General features: G+C 44.0%; 1 protein-coding gene across 1 annotated transcript; it reads left to right on the forward strand.

Annotated features, from left to right (window-relative positions):
• Positions 1 to 2,421: 2,421 nt before the first annotated feature.
• Positions 2,422 to 15,156, forward strand: LOC147892879 (3-phosphoshikimate 1-carboxyvinyltransferase 2-like). The gene is made up of 8 exons (XM_087386911.1): positions 2,422 to 2,467; positions 2,781 to 3,186; positions 3,437 to 3,681; positions 3,821 to 3,974; positions 10,104 to 10,318; positions 12,149 to 12,477; positions 14,399 to 14,460; positions 14,571 to 15,156. Exons 2-8 carry the CDS (start codon positions 2,809 to 2,811, stop codon positions 14,790 to 14,792), a joined length of 1,605 nt encoding a protein of 534 aa, XP_087243037.1. The 5' UTR covers positions 2,422 to 2,467; positions 2,781 to 2,808; the 3' UTR covers positions 14,793 to 15,156.
• The last annotated feature ends 1,330 nt before the right edge of the window (positions 15,157 to 16,486 follow it).

Consider the following 16,486-nt stretch of genomic DNA (forward strand, 5'->3'; position numbering starts at 1 on the left):
GGTAGATTGGTGAGACTTGAATGTAGTTGGTGATCCTTCCCCTCATCATCAGCAGTGGATAACCTTTTGTATAGCATAAAGCTCACTACGTAAACCTATGCCTCAGCGACCACTTTTGGTTGAGATCGAGGATGAGGGAGCTCTCATGCATTATGCTACGCTACAAACAGCTTTGCAAAGATCTTGTTAAGTCTATTTTTTTCCACCTAGGAGGTGAGCGAATTGGATGGCCAATCCTCAGGGACCTGCTCCAGAACTGCCTACAAGAGATTTTCTTCTTCGTGCATCACACAATTCTCTTTTCTAATAGAAAACCATGAGATAGTACTAGCAAGCATTCGTGTACTATTGTGTAAGAATCTCTCTCTCTCTCTCTCTCTCTCTCTCCCCCCCTCCTGCCTCTCTCTCTCTCTCTCTCTCTCTCTCTCTCTCTCTCTCCTGTCCTTGCTTGCCCCCTCGCCCAAATCCGCTACCCCCCTCCCCCTGCCCTGCCCCCCCCTATTTGCCTTGCTTTTCTTAATCTTGCATTATGCACAATTCTCACTCCTGATAGAAAACCATGATATAGTATTAGCAATCATTCATGGGTTATTATTTACGATTCTCTCTCTCTCTCTCTCTCTCTCTCTCTCTCTCTCTTGTGATCTCCCTTTTTTTTAGGGGGGAAGAGAGGACAAAAAGAGAGCCGAGAGCTTGTAGGCTACTATACTACGTCAGGTTTCATATTGGTGAGGTAGGTAATAAAGATTTTCCAATCAACAAGAAATATGTGGAAAGGCACACTAACAGGGTCGAAAGTTCTTCGTGCAACACTGTGCTTTAATGGGGCAATGCTAGAAAGGTCATTGAAGGGTGTCAACACCATGGACATATATTATAATGTATTGTTTGTTTGTTATCATTGTATCGTAAGGTTGATAAGAGGTGGCTTTACCCTAGATCTTGCTGAATGAATGGATGTTCAAAGGATTGTATACATGGAGTGCAAGTCTAAAATTCCACATCGATTGCAGACACTTAGGCAAAGGAAAATTGAACACTAAGGCATGCTTTTTGTAGGATGGTCAAAAAACCAATGAGATAGCTTGGTTTGAACTAGATGGTAAAAACCATCATAGGTGTTGCTTGGAGTAGGAGGCAAAAAAGAGAGGAAAGAATAATGGTAAGGTAAGAGGAGTATGAAATCTAAAAGTGCAGCTCTAATCAGTTATTGAAGTGGAATTTCCCCCCTAATCCTCACCCTCCTTCTTGTAACGATCCTCCAAGCCCTTTACTTTGACACACACAATAGAGAAGAATCTGAAGAGAAAAAAAATGGGAGGTCACAAAATCCTACACTTTTTGTGGTCAAATACATTTATATAAGTTGTGTGAAAACATACAGATTTATTACTTTCTATCTCCAACTATGAGCTTGGAGGTTGTTGAAAATTTTCAGAAAATATTATGAGGAGTAAAGCTATTTAAACACAAAGATGTGCCCAACACTTGGCGATTGATTGAACTAATAGGAGGCGAGTTTTTTAACGATGGATGTGCAAGCATCTTGTTACACGCACGCTGCCTATGACCAAACCTTCCAACGATAGACACCCTTCAAATTTGCCAATCACTTGTGTGTTCAGGGTCCTGCACACTACAAAAGCTTTATTGGGGGCAGTGTGTAAAGGGGGTGCCCATGGGTGAAACGCATGATGGAGAGCTAGTGTGTAATGGGGTGCACCAATTCAAAACTAACCAAGGTTCTTTTTGGGTGCGACATGTTGGACTATACTTGGGCGCCCTTTGACGGTGTGTAACCAACCTTAGAGCACTGTGCTGCCCACAGATCATGGACGGGCAAGATTGCTTGCCCATGTCCAACCCACGACCCAAATGCATTTAACGCACCATGGGTGGGCATGGGTGGCTCGTCTTAGATGCAAGAGTTTGTGCGAACATTGGAAGGATTAGAGCACCTTCCCAGGCTCCGGCTAGTGGGGATGGCTAGGCAACACCGGGTTTACATAAATTTCTCCATCTGCATTTGTCAAGAACACTCTTTGCTCCTTGTTCATTCGTCAAGACCGTAAGACATGTTTCCGCAGCTCAATGCTGAGCCAGAATTGTGAAAAATCGGAACGCTAGCCTAGTGGTGCAATGCTCGGTAAAAATCTATAAAGTTTTGGGGAAAAACTATAAAATTATGCAGTGGTAGGGTTGCGTAGTGAGAGGTGGGGGAAGAGGAAATGTAATTGTCAACGTGGGTTTGACGGGTCAGCGGCTGGGGGGGTTGACGGGGGAGCGACTGTGAGGAGGAAGGGCCACGTCATGAGCGTGGGAGGCGCTCACGTTTTACATGCTCACGTTGCCACTTTGAATGCAAAAACGTGCAAATCTTCAGAACTCTTCCTCTCTCCTCTTCTCCTCCTCCTCCTCCTCCTCCTCCTCTGCTCTCTTCTTCCTCTCCTCTACTTCTCCATCTTTTGTAAGCTCTCATCCCCCCCCCCCCCCCCCTCTCTCTCCCTTTCCCATTTGCCATCCCTCCTCCTCCACTTTCTTATTCATCTCCCACGATTTTCTTGCTCCTTACTCGCGGCTTCTCATCCGCACTTCCCCTTCTTACGTGAATTTCTTTCCCGTCTCCTGCTCTTATCTTGCTCATATTCGCTAGTTTTATCAGCTTTTCATCGACGCACTCACGGCTTATCGCCCGCTTTGCATTACATTCTCCTTTGCGTTGCGTGCGCAGCGTTCCCGTTGTCAAGGTCTGAGCTCGTTCTATTTCTTTGTCTTCGCAGGTCTCGCATAAAGCGCATCTCTAGCTCCATGGGTTCCATGACGTTGCCTTTAGAGGCTTCCTTCTGTTCTGGCCCGCTGATTGGCGACCCTTCTGGGTCAGAAAGACTAAGGGAATCGTATCCTATTAGAGCCTCTCAAATGTATGGGAAGCTCAAATTGCAAATTGGGGCGTCGAGTTTCTCAGATCGCTCAAACATCCGCACGTTATGTGGCCGACAGGTCTTTCGGGCGAAACGATTGCGATTCCCCGAAGTTGTGCGGGCTGCTAGCGCAACTGCAGCAGAGAAGACTTCTGAAATGAATAAACTCGAGCTACAACCTGTGAAAGAGATCAATGGGAAACTGAAGCTCCCAGGATCAAAATCACTGTCAAATCGAATTTTGCTTCTTGCAGCCCTGTCTGAGGTGAGTCTTCTTAAGTTTGGAAATTTTGCAAATGCGTTCAAGCAACTAATTTTCGCTTTTGCTTCATTTCGAACAGTATGAGCAGCTTTGCAAAATCCCTTGCGCGTTCAGTCATGCGTTGTTTATGCCAATGTAAAATATCCCTCATAACAGAATTTACCTCTTTCAGAAAAAAAAAAAAGCCTTGATCACAACAAAATAATGTCTTTTTATAAAAAGGAATGGTAAGGATCAATGACGGATTTTGCAGGGCACGACAATTGTAGAGAACCTACTGGATAGTGAGGATGTGAGATACATGATAGGGGCACTCAAAACTCTGGGATTGGAGGTTGAAGAGGATCGTGCCAATAACCAAGCCACTATCGTTGGTTGTGGTGGCCTTTTTCCTGTTGGTAAAGCGGGAGGAGAAACCATTAATCTCTTCCTTGGAAATGCAGGAACTGCAATGAGACCTTTGACAGCTGTAGTCACAGCAGCGGGAGGGCATGCAAGGTTGTACAACCCCTCTCCCCTTCCCCGGGCCACTCCACCCCCAAATCTACTTGGGCTGTTAAAGTTTGTATTTGCTGCTTCTTCCTTTTCTTATAGAAGTTTTTTTAGAAGGTTGACTGTTGGTTACACGCACCACTAGATATGTGCTTGATGGTGTGCCACGAATGAGAGAGAGACCCATTGGAGACTTGGTGGATGGATTAAAGCAACTCGGTGCAGATGTAAGTTGTGTTCTGGGTACAAGCTGTCCACCAGTGCACATCAATGCTGCTGGAGGCTTACCGGGTGGCAAGGTAAGCTATGTTCTGGCCATGGATATGCCTTCACTCATCATGTCTGGCTTCATCTTTGCGTTTAAATAATTGAATATATGCCAAAATGAGCTGGAGTCAGGTGGCCTTGTATGTACGATGTCCTTTAAAATTGTTTTGGCGCACGTTGGAATATATGAAGACGCGGAGGAACTGTATTATGTGTAGAAAGTGTTTAGGTTGGGTGGCCAGCTTTTCCATTGATTACAGTCATCTTACGTTTTGAACTTTGTCACATGTCCTCCTGCCAGTCTGTGGTGTGTTGACAGGCATTTTCGTCCGTCACCTGCTTAGTTATTAGTAAGTCTATTGGATTCTCACTGCTCTTGCATTTAGTTTGGCAACCTGTTCCATGCCATCAGATAGACAGTTGTCACAATCTTCTTTATTTGTTTAGCTCACAGATCTATTGAAGTTGTGGAATGTTTGATGCCCAGTTGGCCTGATTCAAATGAGATACATCCACTGTTGGGCGTCGATAGCGTCGGTAGGATGACATAGTCTTATTCCCTGGTGGGAGACTCTCATAAGGTTATGACAAATTGTTCATTTTGGAACTACTGGAGTAGTTTGTGCATTTTGAGGAAGAGAGAGAGAGAGAGAGAGAGAGAGAGGGAGAGACGACTGGCTCATGGCCTCCAATTGTTAGAAATCATGACATAACAGAGGGTATATGCAGCGGAAGACTAAGTAGAGCCCAATAACTCACACAGTGGTGCATATATGTGGAATGCAAAACTTTTTTCCTTATCTGTACTTAAATGTCAATTTGCAGCAAGTAAATGGACAATGCACAGGAGAGATGTAGAATCAACAAAACTTATATTCCCGTCCACAATGGACCTAATACAAAAGCAATGTCCAGTGTGTCACCCTCTAGTAGCAGAGTGGTATCTAGATTTGAACCCCTGTACGTAAACAACAGTTGTTCTCCTACCTCCGTGGCACTCCCGAAACACAGCCTGTGTGCTCTCAATGAGCTTACATGGGCCTTGTCATCGTGCCCCACAAACACACCTTCAAGCTGACCTCCAAGACAGCCACAAATACTGCAGTGCTTGAGCTTGGTTGCTTGACCTCCTCACTGCTGTGGAATGCTGCCAATGGTGATGCCCAAGCTCCCCCTTTGATCATCCTCCTTGCTGCTCTGAAAGTCACCCTAGGATGAAGACACCCTCTGAGCTTTATCTGCAGCACTCAGCCTCTTCCTTGCAGCTCTTCGTCCTCCTGGATGACGGCCCAAGTTTGGCAGATCTGCTGCTCCAATCTGCTCCTGAGGTGGCCCTTCAAATGGATGATGAAGCTAGCCCAAGGGCTGCCTTTTATAGGCCCCAAGGGCCCCCCATTGTACCGACCAGATGTGGACGACCCCACAGTTTGTGGGGGCCGACCCGGGTCTGTCCCAACCGATCAGGTTGGCTGGATCCAGCCAGCCTGTGCTGGCCTGCAGTACCCGACTGGCCACATGGTGTACAACCACTGGCCCAGCCTGTTACAGCCCCCAGTCGGGGCCTATTTCTGCCCCAACCTGGTCCATAACCTCTGCCTAACAGCCGCCAACCAGATCCTTCTGTCCCGGGTGATCGACCTGATCCTGCCCTACAACACCTGCCTGGATTCTGTACAGTCTGCTGCACCATTCCGTACATGCCCGTACATAGGCGCCACCTGTCCCGGCGGATCCATCCTGGTCATCCCACTATGTCACTTGATGCTTCATCTGCTCCAGACCATCGACGTAGACAGTCAGATGCAGCACGAAGTCTCCTGCCAGGCTGTGTAGCTGTAGAGTGTCCTTCAGAACAAGTCACATGGCATTGCGCCACTTCCTGGCAGACTTCATGCCTATGTGCTGCCCATGTGGCGGCCCCCTTTTCTATCTTTTCTTTCGAGTGTGCTGCCCACATGACAGTCAATGTGCTATCCATGTAGCAGCCCAATCCGACAGAGCGACACTGGTCCACCTCCTCCACACTCTCCTCATTTCGGGGCTTACAAATGGAGAGGTGACCGTCTATATTCCAACATCCCCTGTCACCGACCCATTTTGGGCCAATCCCAATCTGTCGATGAAGATAGTCGATCAGCTTCGTGATGGAGCCCTATGAAACGCCTTGGAGGAGTCGTCATCTTTTGGTCTCTTGACCGGTGGCTTTTTCTCCTCTAGGTCTAGCTCCCTATAAAGAACCACCTTGGTACACAGGTCTAATCCAAATGAAATTCCATAAAACTGGACCATGAGCTCCCAACGAGCCCTCAAACAAGTATCTTTTTGGCTTTAGCACACTTTGACCTTCAACAAGTGTCCTTGTCTCCACCGCAAAACCTTCAACAAGTCCACCATCTTCACCTTCTGGAACCTTGCTTCCGAGCCTCAAAGAAGCACCAAGCCTCCCTCCTCTGACTTCTAGGAAGGCACACACCCTCCAATTTCTCATCACCTGAGAAATGCAAAGCACAAAGTCTGCCCACAACAGGTTATAAAGGTCTAAATGACTATACAATGATTGTACATAGCAGATCATCCATGCACCTCATGGAGGCACACCTCCAATCTTATAGCTCTCATCTGACCATGAATCCAATGATCTCTCTGAAGAATCCTCCCTCATGTCAGTGTTACCAGCCAAGCACCTGGAGGAATTCAAGCACTCAATGCTATTCTTCGCCTTCACAAAGGCATTTGACTCTTGTTCGAACCACATCTCAGTGTCAGACATACTTACTGTTACTCCTCAGTAATACATGGAGATGTCAACAAGAAAATCTCTCCCATTATTACATGTGCTTTTGTCTCCTGTGAATCGTGATCGGAGTCTTTCTTCTTCTGATCTGCCTTCTTCTTTCTGTAGTCCTTTGCAAAATGTCCTGGCATATCACATTAGAAGCACTTCTTTTGTTTCTTTCTTTTCTTCTTATTCTCAGTTTTATTATCCTTCTTCTTGGGGTTGTTGTTGCCTGGCTTGCCCTTGCCCTTGCCTTTTGCTGTTGTCCTTGGCATACAAGGCCTTATCGTCTCCAAATCCTTTGTACTTCTGTTCCTCCTGCAGAAGCAATGGTACTAGCTCCTCAACATGAATGGCGTCGCCCTCTGCCTTGCTATCATCGTCATGACAAAAGGTTTGTAGCTCTTGGGAAGCATGCCAAGCAAAGGCCTAGCCATCAGAAGCATCCCATCATTCTCAGATTTATTATCCTTCTTCTTGGGGTTGTTGTCGCCTGGCTTGCCCTTGCTGTTGTCCTTGGCGTACAAGGCCTTATCCTCTCCAAATTCGTTGTACTTCTGTTCCCGAGCTTCCTCCTGCAGAAGCAATGGTACTAGCTCCTCAACATCAATGGCGTCACCCTCTGCCTTGCTATCATCGTCGCGACCAAAGGTTTGTAGCTCTTGGGAAGCATGCCAAGCAAAAGCCTAGCCGTCCTCGCTGAATCTGTTGCTTGACCAATTGCCAAGAGTTTGTGCTTGACCACCTTCATCTTCGTGATGTGGTCTGGTACCGTGTCCCCTTTATCCATGCTTGTGCCATAGAGCTCTATCCAAGGTTGAGAATCCTATGTTATTCACCTCGTACATCCCCTTCAATATGGTCCACACGGCAACGGAAGTGTCCGCCAATTGGATATGAGGTAGCGTTGAATCTGCAGTGGTGCCAATGGTTATGACTAGGGCCTCTGCATCACATGTCACCCAGTCCTTCACTGCTACTGGATCCACATGCACCGTCACTACAGTCACTGTTGTAGCTGGAGTCACCATGGGCTGAGGTATTAACTCAACTCCCGTCGCAATCTCCTATGTCGATCTCACCACCAAATGGCTCCAGATCTTCATCTTCCATATGGGGTAATTTGTCCCATTTTGCCTAGGCTTGGATTTTTAGCGGTCATGACAATGAACTGAAAGAGATTTTGAAACTGAGTCTCCCTCCCTCTCACAAGAGCACCATCCTTCAGACGTAGAAGATGAATCCCTAGAGCTTTGAATCAAGGTCGTCCTTCAGCAACGTCCTTGCTTTCAAGCTCCACCACTTGTGAAATTCTGTCAAAGCTTTGATACTGTGTTAGAAATCACGACATTACAGAGGTTATAGCAAAAGACTAAATAGAGCCCAGGAACTCACACAATGGTGCTTATATGTGAAATCCAAAACTTCTTTCCTTATGTGTACTAATGTAGATTTGCAGTAAAAGTAAATGGACAATGCACTGGAGAGACGTAGAACCAACGGTCCACAACGGACACAATAAAAAAGTAATGTCCAATGTGTCACCACTACTAGCACAGTGCTATCTAGATGTGTACCCTTGTACCGAAACAATAGTTGTTCTCGTACCTCCATGGCACTCCCAAAACACTCAGCCTATGTGCTTCCTATGAGCTTAGATAGGCCTTGTCGCCATGCCCCACGAACACACCTTGAAGGTGACCTCTCGGACAGCCACAACAAGGTAGTGCTTGACCTCCTTGCTACTCTGGAATGCAGCCAATGGTGAGGCTGAAGCTGCCCCTTTGATCCATCCTCCTTGCTGCCTTGAAAGTCAGACTAGGATGAAGACACCCTCTGAGCTTTGTCCGCAGCACTCAGCCTCTTCCTTGGAGCTCTTGGTCCTCCTGGATGATGGCCAAGTCTGGTTGATCTGCTGTTCCAATCTGCTCCTAAGGTGGCCCTTCAAATGGATGAAGAAGTGAGCCCAAGGGGCGGCCTTTCATAGGCCCCAAGGGTTTGCAAATATTGGGAAGGGAAAATTGTGTTTCCTTAGATTCCCAAACAACTCAGCTCTACCTGAGCACCAGTGTGAATCCCCCATTTGATCCATCAAGTGGTGGCATTTCCTAGCAGACACATTACTGGGGCTTGGGCAACATGCATTCAAAATGCTTTATAGATGTTCAATCAGTTTTGTTTGAGCATCCTAGCATGTTCTAACCCTATAATCCTTGCATTCTACTCTCAACCCTTGGACTCCTCCCTCCCCTTATCTCCTATTGGCAGTCTACTTTTAAGCCATTATATTCTACTCTCAATCAACTTCTTAACTCTTAGCCCCCTTCGACAAAGGAGATTAGTTCTCTACTCTCTCAACCAATTGAGCTAATATGAGAGCTACTTTCCATGCTTAAGACTACACATCTCAATGGAATGCGACTCGAGGCCCAATGCTACATAGTGAGCATATCCACTACCTTGACCTCACATAACACTTGTAGGTAACAAAGACCTTTGTATATATTGAGAAGAGAAAAAGCGAAGTGACAAGGGAACTTTGTGCAAGCGTCATTGACCAATAGCTTTGTTCAATTAGTGCTAAAAATTTATGTTCAGTTCTTCTCTGTCCCTTCTTCTTCTACTAGTCATCTTGAACTATGCTCATTTTTTGCATGCAGTCCAGCCCTCAAATATATTGAGAAGAGAAAAACCAAAGTGACAATTTCTTGAAGTGCGAGTCATTGACCAATGACTTTGTTCAATCCCTATAGTGCCAACCTTTTATGTTCATTTTCTTCTCTCTCCTTTCTTCTTCTTCTACGTAACACTCTTGAACCGTGCTCATTCTTTGCATCCGTCCAGCCCTCAATGTCATAGCCTCAGTTATTGCCAGAAGTTACCATCTTGATATTTTAATATTCTCTCTCACTGTTCCTGCACATGTCTCCGTCCTTCTTTGTATTCGTCCCCTTGGCTGCATCTTTACATTGGTCCACATCCTATGAATTGTGAGTAATGCTTTTTAAGAGCTCTCATCCAATGCAGTAAGCATTTGTATCATGTTATGCTCCCTATATCACATTTTTTAGCTCAAATAAACAAGCTAGATTTCTTGTTTAGATGTGGGTTTGACAAATATTTTTTTTTGCTTTGAGATCTCTTACTGGAACCTTATGATGGTGTGTGGATAATATGTGGATATCATTCATTTGTTTACTTCTGGCTTTCCTTTGAGTTGATTCCTTCAAGTTTTTGCTTTTAAACAGGGAGGGTGGACGCCTGTATTTCTGAGTCCAAATCTTAACGTCTGACTCTTGAATGTGGCTACAAGAAGTTTTGAAATGCTTTTACAATTGGGGGGAAGATAGGAACTTCCTGTTGATTGTTTGATTTTGGGTGGCAGGTTAGACTTTCAGGGGCCATCAGTAGCCAATATCTAACTGCTCTGCTGATGGCGGCACCTTTAGCTCTTGGAGATGTTGAAGTTGAGATTGTGGACAAGCTGGTTTCAATACCCTATGTTGACATGACTTTGAAGCTCATGGATCGTTTTGGAGTGAAAGTGGTGCACGATGAGACATGGCAAAGTTTCTCAGTCAAAGGTGGCCAGACATATAAGTAAGCTTTTCAAGCATCAATAGTTTGCTTGGAGTGTAGTTGTCTGTTTGTGTTTTTTTTTGCATTTGAACTTACATGAAAGCCATTTGAGCTTAGTCTAATATGTGGAATACTACCCTGTGCTTTCCAGTGTTTGTGTAGCACTAACACCCGATAGACAGGATGCTCTGCCATACTTCCTATGTCCAACTTCTATTACCTTTAATAACAGGATTTCTTCCAATCCTGTCTATTAGTCTAGCGATCTCAACCATCTCTTCATGTACTGCTTGGTTAGAACTTAGTTGGAGTATATTTTCACTTCTTTGCTTAATTTTGTTATCCATGCATCTTGGTCTTGTCACAATGGCCTTGAAATACCAAACATCACCAATCTCTAGTACTAAAGAAGGCTTCATTCTATTTGCTTTGTTGGTCTCCTGCTGTGATGAGCCTCTTGGAACTTGGTTTTTTGTGGTTCATTGTGGATTATACTCTTGTGTCTTGCTTCTCCACTCTTTGACTCTCTTGTGTCTTTTGATTTCAACTTTAATATAGGAACCACACATTTTTTAACTCAAAATATTCCATTTACTTTCAAAATGACAATAAGATTGAGACACAATGCCTTGGAAGCCCACAATTACTGCTGGCAATCCTAATACTAGAAAGTCAAAACTAGTCGACTAACCTACAAGACCCTACCCTTCAGTCAATGGTATGATGGAAGAATATCTCTGAAATACCTAGTGTACTCTCATTTATGGGGATATAACAACCTATGAAAGTAGCCAAATCCATGGGAGTACAATAAGGAAGTCGTTGTACAAACCCCTTGAACGTTTTTGTGAGATCTGTCATCCCTAAGCTGAGTCAAAGATGGACATTTAATCTTCAGGTGATCTCATTCTTTCCTTTTTTTTGTTAGTCTCATTTCCGAAAGAATTTGTTCATTTGTAAGATCTGATATATACTAGTCTTGTGAATGTATATATAAAATGTACATGTTCAGATGGGCCAGTGAGTGTGATATTACCGACATCAAGGATGAGCACTATCAAATCTGTCCCCTCCTGCAAAACGTACAAATTTGGTCCAATGGGAGTATCGTGAAGCCCTTGGACAAGAAAACTAATGTAATTGCTCTTTTCTTGGAACAATAACACCTTGGAGCTGCTTTACATGAAACCTCCTCTCAAATCCCCTTTCAGGAAGGCAGTCAACATCCAATCGAGAAACTGATCATCCATAAATTGCAGCGCTAAGAGAATACTTGAATGTATTCTTATCATCTTTGCCTCTGGAGCAAAGATCCTCATGATCAACCCCCTCTTTCTGCATACACCCCTTGTTAACTTAGATGGGCATTATTCTTCTCCAATATCCCTCTGACTGAGATTTGAGCGTTCTTCTTTGCTTTTGTGGTTTTTTTTCAATGTGTTCAAAACTTCTGCCAGCTTTCAGGTCTTCACATCCCAGTCTCAGGTCGTGAAACAAAACATGTACTTGCAGAGTGGTGTTCTGGAATTTACCTGGTATTGGCTGGAATTGAGCCAATGATCTTTCTTTCAAACTGTGTTTTTTGGTAAAAGGTCTTTGACATCTGCAAGGCCAAGCTTTCTATCATATCTTACTAATATATTGCACGCTATGAAATGACTTTTCCATTTCTATGGACTCTTTTTTTGCGACAAGATGTTACTGCCAAGTAGCCAAAGACACCCTGGAACTTATTTGTACCAGGGATGTGTACAGTCATATGAACTGAACAAATTGTTTTGTGTTTGTATTTAGCTGCATTTTTGGTTGATGCGAACACACTTTTCAGATGCATGCTGCTTGTGGATGCAGATCACCAGGTCATGCATATGTTGAAGGTGATGCTTCAAGTGCCAGTTATTTCCTTGCTGGTGCTGCCATTACTGGAGGCACAGTTACTGTGGAAGGCTGTGGCACAACTAGCTTACAGGGGGATGTGAAATTTGCTGAGGTGCTGGAAAAAATGGGGGCAAAAGTCGACTGGACTGAGCACAGTGTGACCGTAACTGGTGCACCAATAAATCCTTCAACTGGCAAGCGGTTGCATGGCATTGATGTTGACATGAATAGCATGCCAGATGTTGCCATGACTTTGGCTGTTGTCGCCTTATTTGCAGATGGTATTACAGCAATACGAGATGGTAAGATTTTCAGGTTATGTTTTCTTATTTTCCTAACGATTTTGGGATGACCAATGTGAATAGAGTTTAGGATTTTCTGAAATCTGTTTCATATTTGTTTGTATCATGTCTATCCCTAGGCCTTGTACAGTGTAGATCACTTTGTTGTTTGATGGGATATGGACCGTTTGTTGTCCATCAGAAAAGGTTAGGCATTGTACATTTTAGATCTCTTGTCCTTTTCTCGGGTACCTGGCGCCACCCCCCCCACAACAAGGCCCCCCCCCCCCCCCCCGCCCCCCGTGCCCTGACCCCTCTCTGCAGTTCTGTCCCATACTCACTTCTTGCTTTGGTTCTTGCTCTCTCCCACTTTCACCTCATGTTACACACTCTCTTGTGTGAATATTCTACTCCCTTGCTGACCATGGAGATTTACTTCCTGGCTTAAGAAATCCATTCTAGTTGCACTTGGTTTTAGAGCCCATGTTTGGGCCTCCATTTCCACTGTGTGACTGCACGTTTTTCTTGTTTCTTTTTTTTTTGGGGGGTGGGCAGGGCAGTGGTGGTCTTGAATGAATTTTAAGTATCACATTTCCAGTTTTTCAAGGCATATAAGTTGGCCACAACTGAAGTACGTCTTTGAGGCATCAGTGTTCTAGCTTCCAGGACTGTTCTACACACTTCTTTGCAGTAGGTTATTGCTGATACCTATCCAACTGCTAGTGAGCTCCCATGTTTGACCGTATGACAGGCACATACCATCATATGACTATCAACCCCATATTTTGCCATATGGTGTTGGGAGCAAACTGGTGAGACAGGCCTTTGTTACTGTACTGTCTCTTACGTGATCTGGCATACAGCAACTGAATTATGATCTCAGTGTTTTAGCCAAATTTATTAAATCTTTATCTTAATTATGTGAAGGATTGACATGTCAATTTGTATTCTCAGAATCCTCTGTTTTGTGTTCCCAACTGGCATCAAACCAACAATGTCTTGTAAACTTGCCGATGTCTTGAAAAACCTTAGAGAGTTTGTTTGGCAGTGGGGAATATATTTCAATATCCCGCTCTTGTAGGTACAGAAATATGGCTCCCAAATACTAAAGAAAATCTGGCAGCTCTGAACCTGAAGTGTTTGACAACAGATCAGTCAAAAGTTATCCTTCAGATGCAATGATCACTGTACAAGTTGCTCACAATAAGCAGCCATCTGGGTTTATGCCTACTAAGCAGGCAAGGACATGTCTTTATATCTGTGTTTGCGCCTGTGTATGCTGATGGACAGCCATTTTATGTGTTGCATACACCTTGTATGGGGCCGAACTGTAGCTTTGGCTCTTTTGATTATCTTGTGGCAGTAATTAGCTCATGATATCTATTTGTAAAGCCCTAGGAGGTGAAGATAGTCTCCTCAGGAGTTATGTAAAGCAGTATAGGAGCCTTTCTTTCTTCATATATTGCATTGATGATTAAACAAATTCTTAAATTTTGTTCACAGCTTGCAGCCTGGTACAGTTTTGGGACAAACTGTACATTGACAAAAGAAGCTGTCAATGTACAGTTTGGGACAACATCCTTTGGGGCAGCAATGGTTGTAACACATGGAATTGGATTTAGTGTTACTTATTTAAAGATTGAGCTAGTAAAGAAGGGCTTCATGTCCTACCCACAGGAGTCCTAGGTCCCCCCAAACCCACCCTCCCCTTTTTTTGGTGGCTGAACCGTTCCCACTCCGTTTCAGTTGGTTCCTGAGCTGGCATTTCGCTCAAGCCCATGTAATTCACACATCCAGTTTGTATATTGTCTTCATCGTTCCTTTTTAGTAATGAAGTTAGTCTTGTACTTTTTAAAACCATAATGCTTTGGTGTTTGATCATAGAAATTTCACCTTTTCTCAAGGAAAGTGCAGCCTTCATGTGTTTATGGCTGGTTGGCAGTGGGGAACTGGAGGGTCAAGGAAACAGAAAGGATGGTTGCTATCTGTACAGAACTGCAGAAGGTGGTCTCTGCTGCAAGTTTTGTCACACAGGATGTTTCTTGAAGTCTTTGGCTTTAAAAAATGAACTCCTTTAATTTTTTTTGTATAACCTTAGTTTTGGTGCACTGCAGCTTGGGGCCAATGTAGTGGAAGGACCCGATTACTGCATTATCACACCTCCGGGGAAGCTGAAATCAACGTCCATTGATACTTATGATGACCACCGAATGGCAATGGCTTTTTCTCTTGCAGCTTGTGGTGATGTGCCAATCACCATCAATGACCCTGGTTGTACGCGAAAAACTTTCCCCAACTATTTTAATGTTTTTGAGGGCCTTGTTGTGCATGCATGAACCAATGAGGGAGAGCTTTTCAACTAAGGCCTTGGCACAAAGAGATTGTACCACCTCCCACGAAGTTTACAGGGTCAGAAATGCAGAATGGATGCTTCCAAACTACTCATTAGGTTTTTCATACCTCTATGATCCATGAAAGCATTATAGAGAGCATTATTATGCCCAATTGGGTGCCTTACAATTGATGGCAGACCCTTTCAAAGTATCATTAATGTGGGTTACACACATTCTACCTAAACACAGGTTTTCTGTGTAAATAATTTCGCAGCAATGGAAGTCAAGGGCCTTGTATAAAAAAGGCATCAAATGTTGTCTTTGAGTGCTTTTTTTCAAAGGAAACGGAGGGTTTTCTACCTCATGTATCTTCCCAATTATTTTCGGTTAAAATTTTGCCAGTCTGGTCAACCACTGTAGAATTTTAGAATCCTGGATACATGTTTTGCGTTGTGGTTTCTTTAAGATAATTAAGAGTTTAACACCTAATATAGAGACTGTTATATTAAAAGCAGCTGTCTCAAAAGTGGAGATCAGCAAATACAAGCTCAGGAAACTTCATTGTAAGACAAGTAGACAGTTTAATCTATCTGACAAACAGACAGGATTGCCTGAGTGACATCCAGAAATAGTAGAACATGGAAGAAGTAGGCTCTCGAAAGACTCGGTGGTCTCTCTCTCTCTCTCACACACACACACACACACACACACACACACAAACGTGTGGTTTTGCTCTCTTTCTCTCTCTCTCTCTCTCACACACACACACACACATTTTTTTTTTTTTTTTTGGTGAGAAGAAATCTTTTATTGCTGTAAAATAATTACATTCATAGTTACTTCGAAAATGGAGTAACTACTACTCAACTAAAGATCTCAGTATAAGCTGTATACACATCCTGATCAATCAAACAAGTCTGAACACAATCATAGAATGATTGCTGCAGAGATCGTTTGAGAAAAAAAAAAGATGAAAATAGTGGATCACCAAAGACTCTGTGATTTCTGTCCATCCATAAAGTCCATAGTGCCCAGTAGCGTACCTGGATGAAAACCAAACAACCAGAAAAGCCTGCCAAAAGTAACAGTAGGAAATCTCGCTCGAAGTCTCTGTCGGATGAGAGCGATGAAGTCACAAGTATGTGGACAGAACCAAAAGATGTGAAGCACAGATTCGGTAGAGTGCAGGCATCTGTGACAAACAACCGGAGCAATATGTCTGTGTGCGAGTAACTGGCCAGATGGAAAAATGCCAAGCAGGACTCGCCAAAGGAAAAGCTGTTGCCGAAGAGGGACTTTGTAATGCCAAAGGAGACGCAGCTGTTTTCTCCACCACTTTAGTGGGTGATCCATATGCCAAACAGTATTTGCTCTGTCAGAAATCCAAGGCGGAAGTAATAACACTTTATACAGAGATGACACTGTGATATGTGAGAGCTTCAAGGGACGGGCTGAAGAGGAAGAAGAGTGTAAAATCCAATCCTCAAGCCTACTCTGAAGTTCCAAACAAGGTACCGCTAAGAACGGTTGAAGCATTGCTGAAATCCTATGCCATAAAGGACGATAATGAGCTCCCAAACCGTATTTGCTAGCAGCCATAGAAAAAGATAAAAGTATGCCATCATCCGGAAGTACATCCGCCACAGATGAAATGCCTTTGAAGGAGAGAAAATAAGAACGTTTGGGTTCTTGTTTGG

Source organism: Dipteris shenzhenensis, chromosome 16 (genome assembly GCF_047967505.1).
Source record: "Dipteris shenzhenensis isolate YYH24624 ecotype China chromosome 16, Dip_SZ_1.0, whole genome shotgun sequence".
Lineage (NCBI taxonomy): Eukaryota > Viridiplantae > Streptophyta > Polypodiopsida > Gleicheniales > Dipteridaceae > Dipteris > Dipteris shenzhenensis.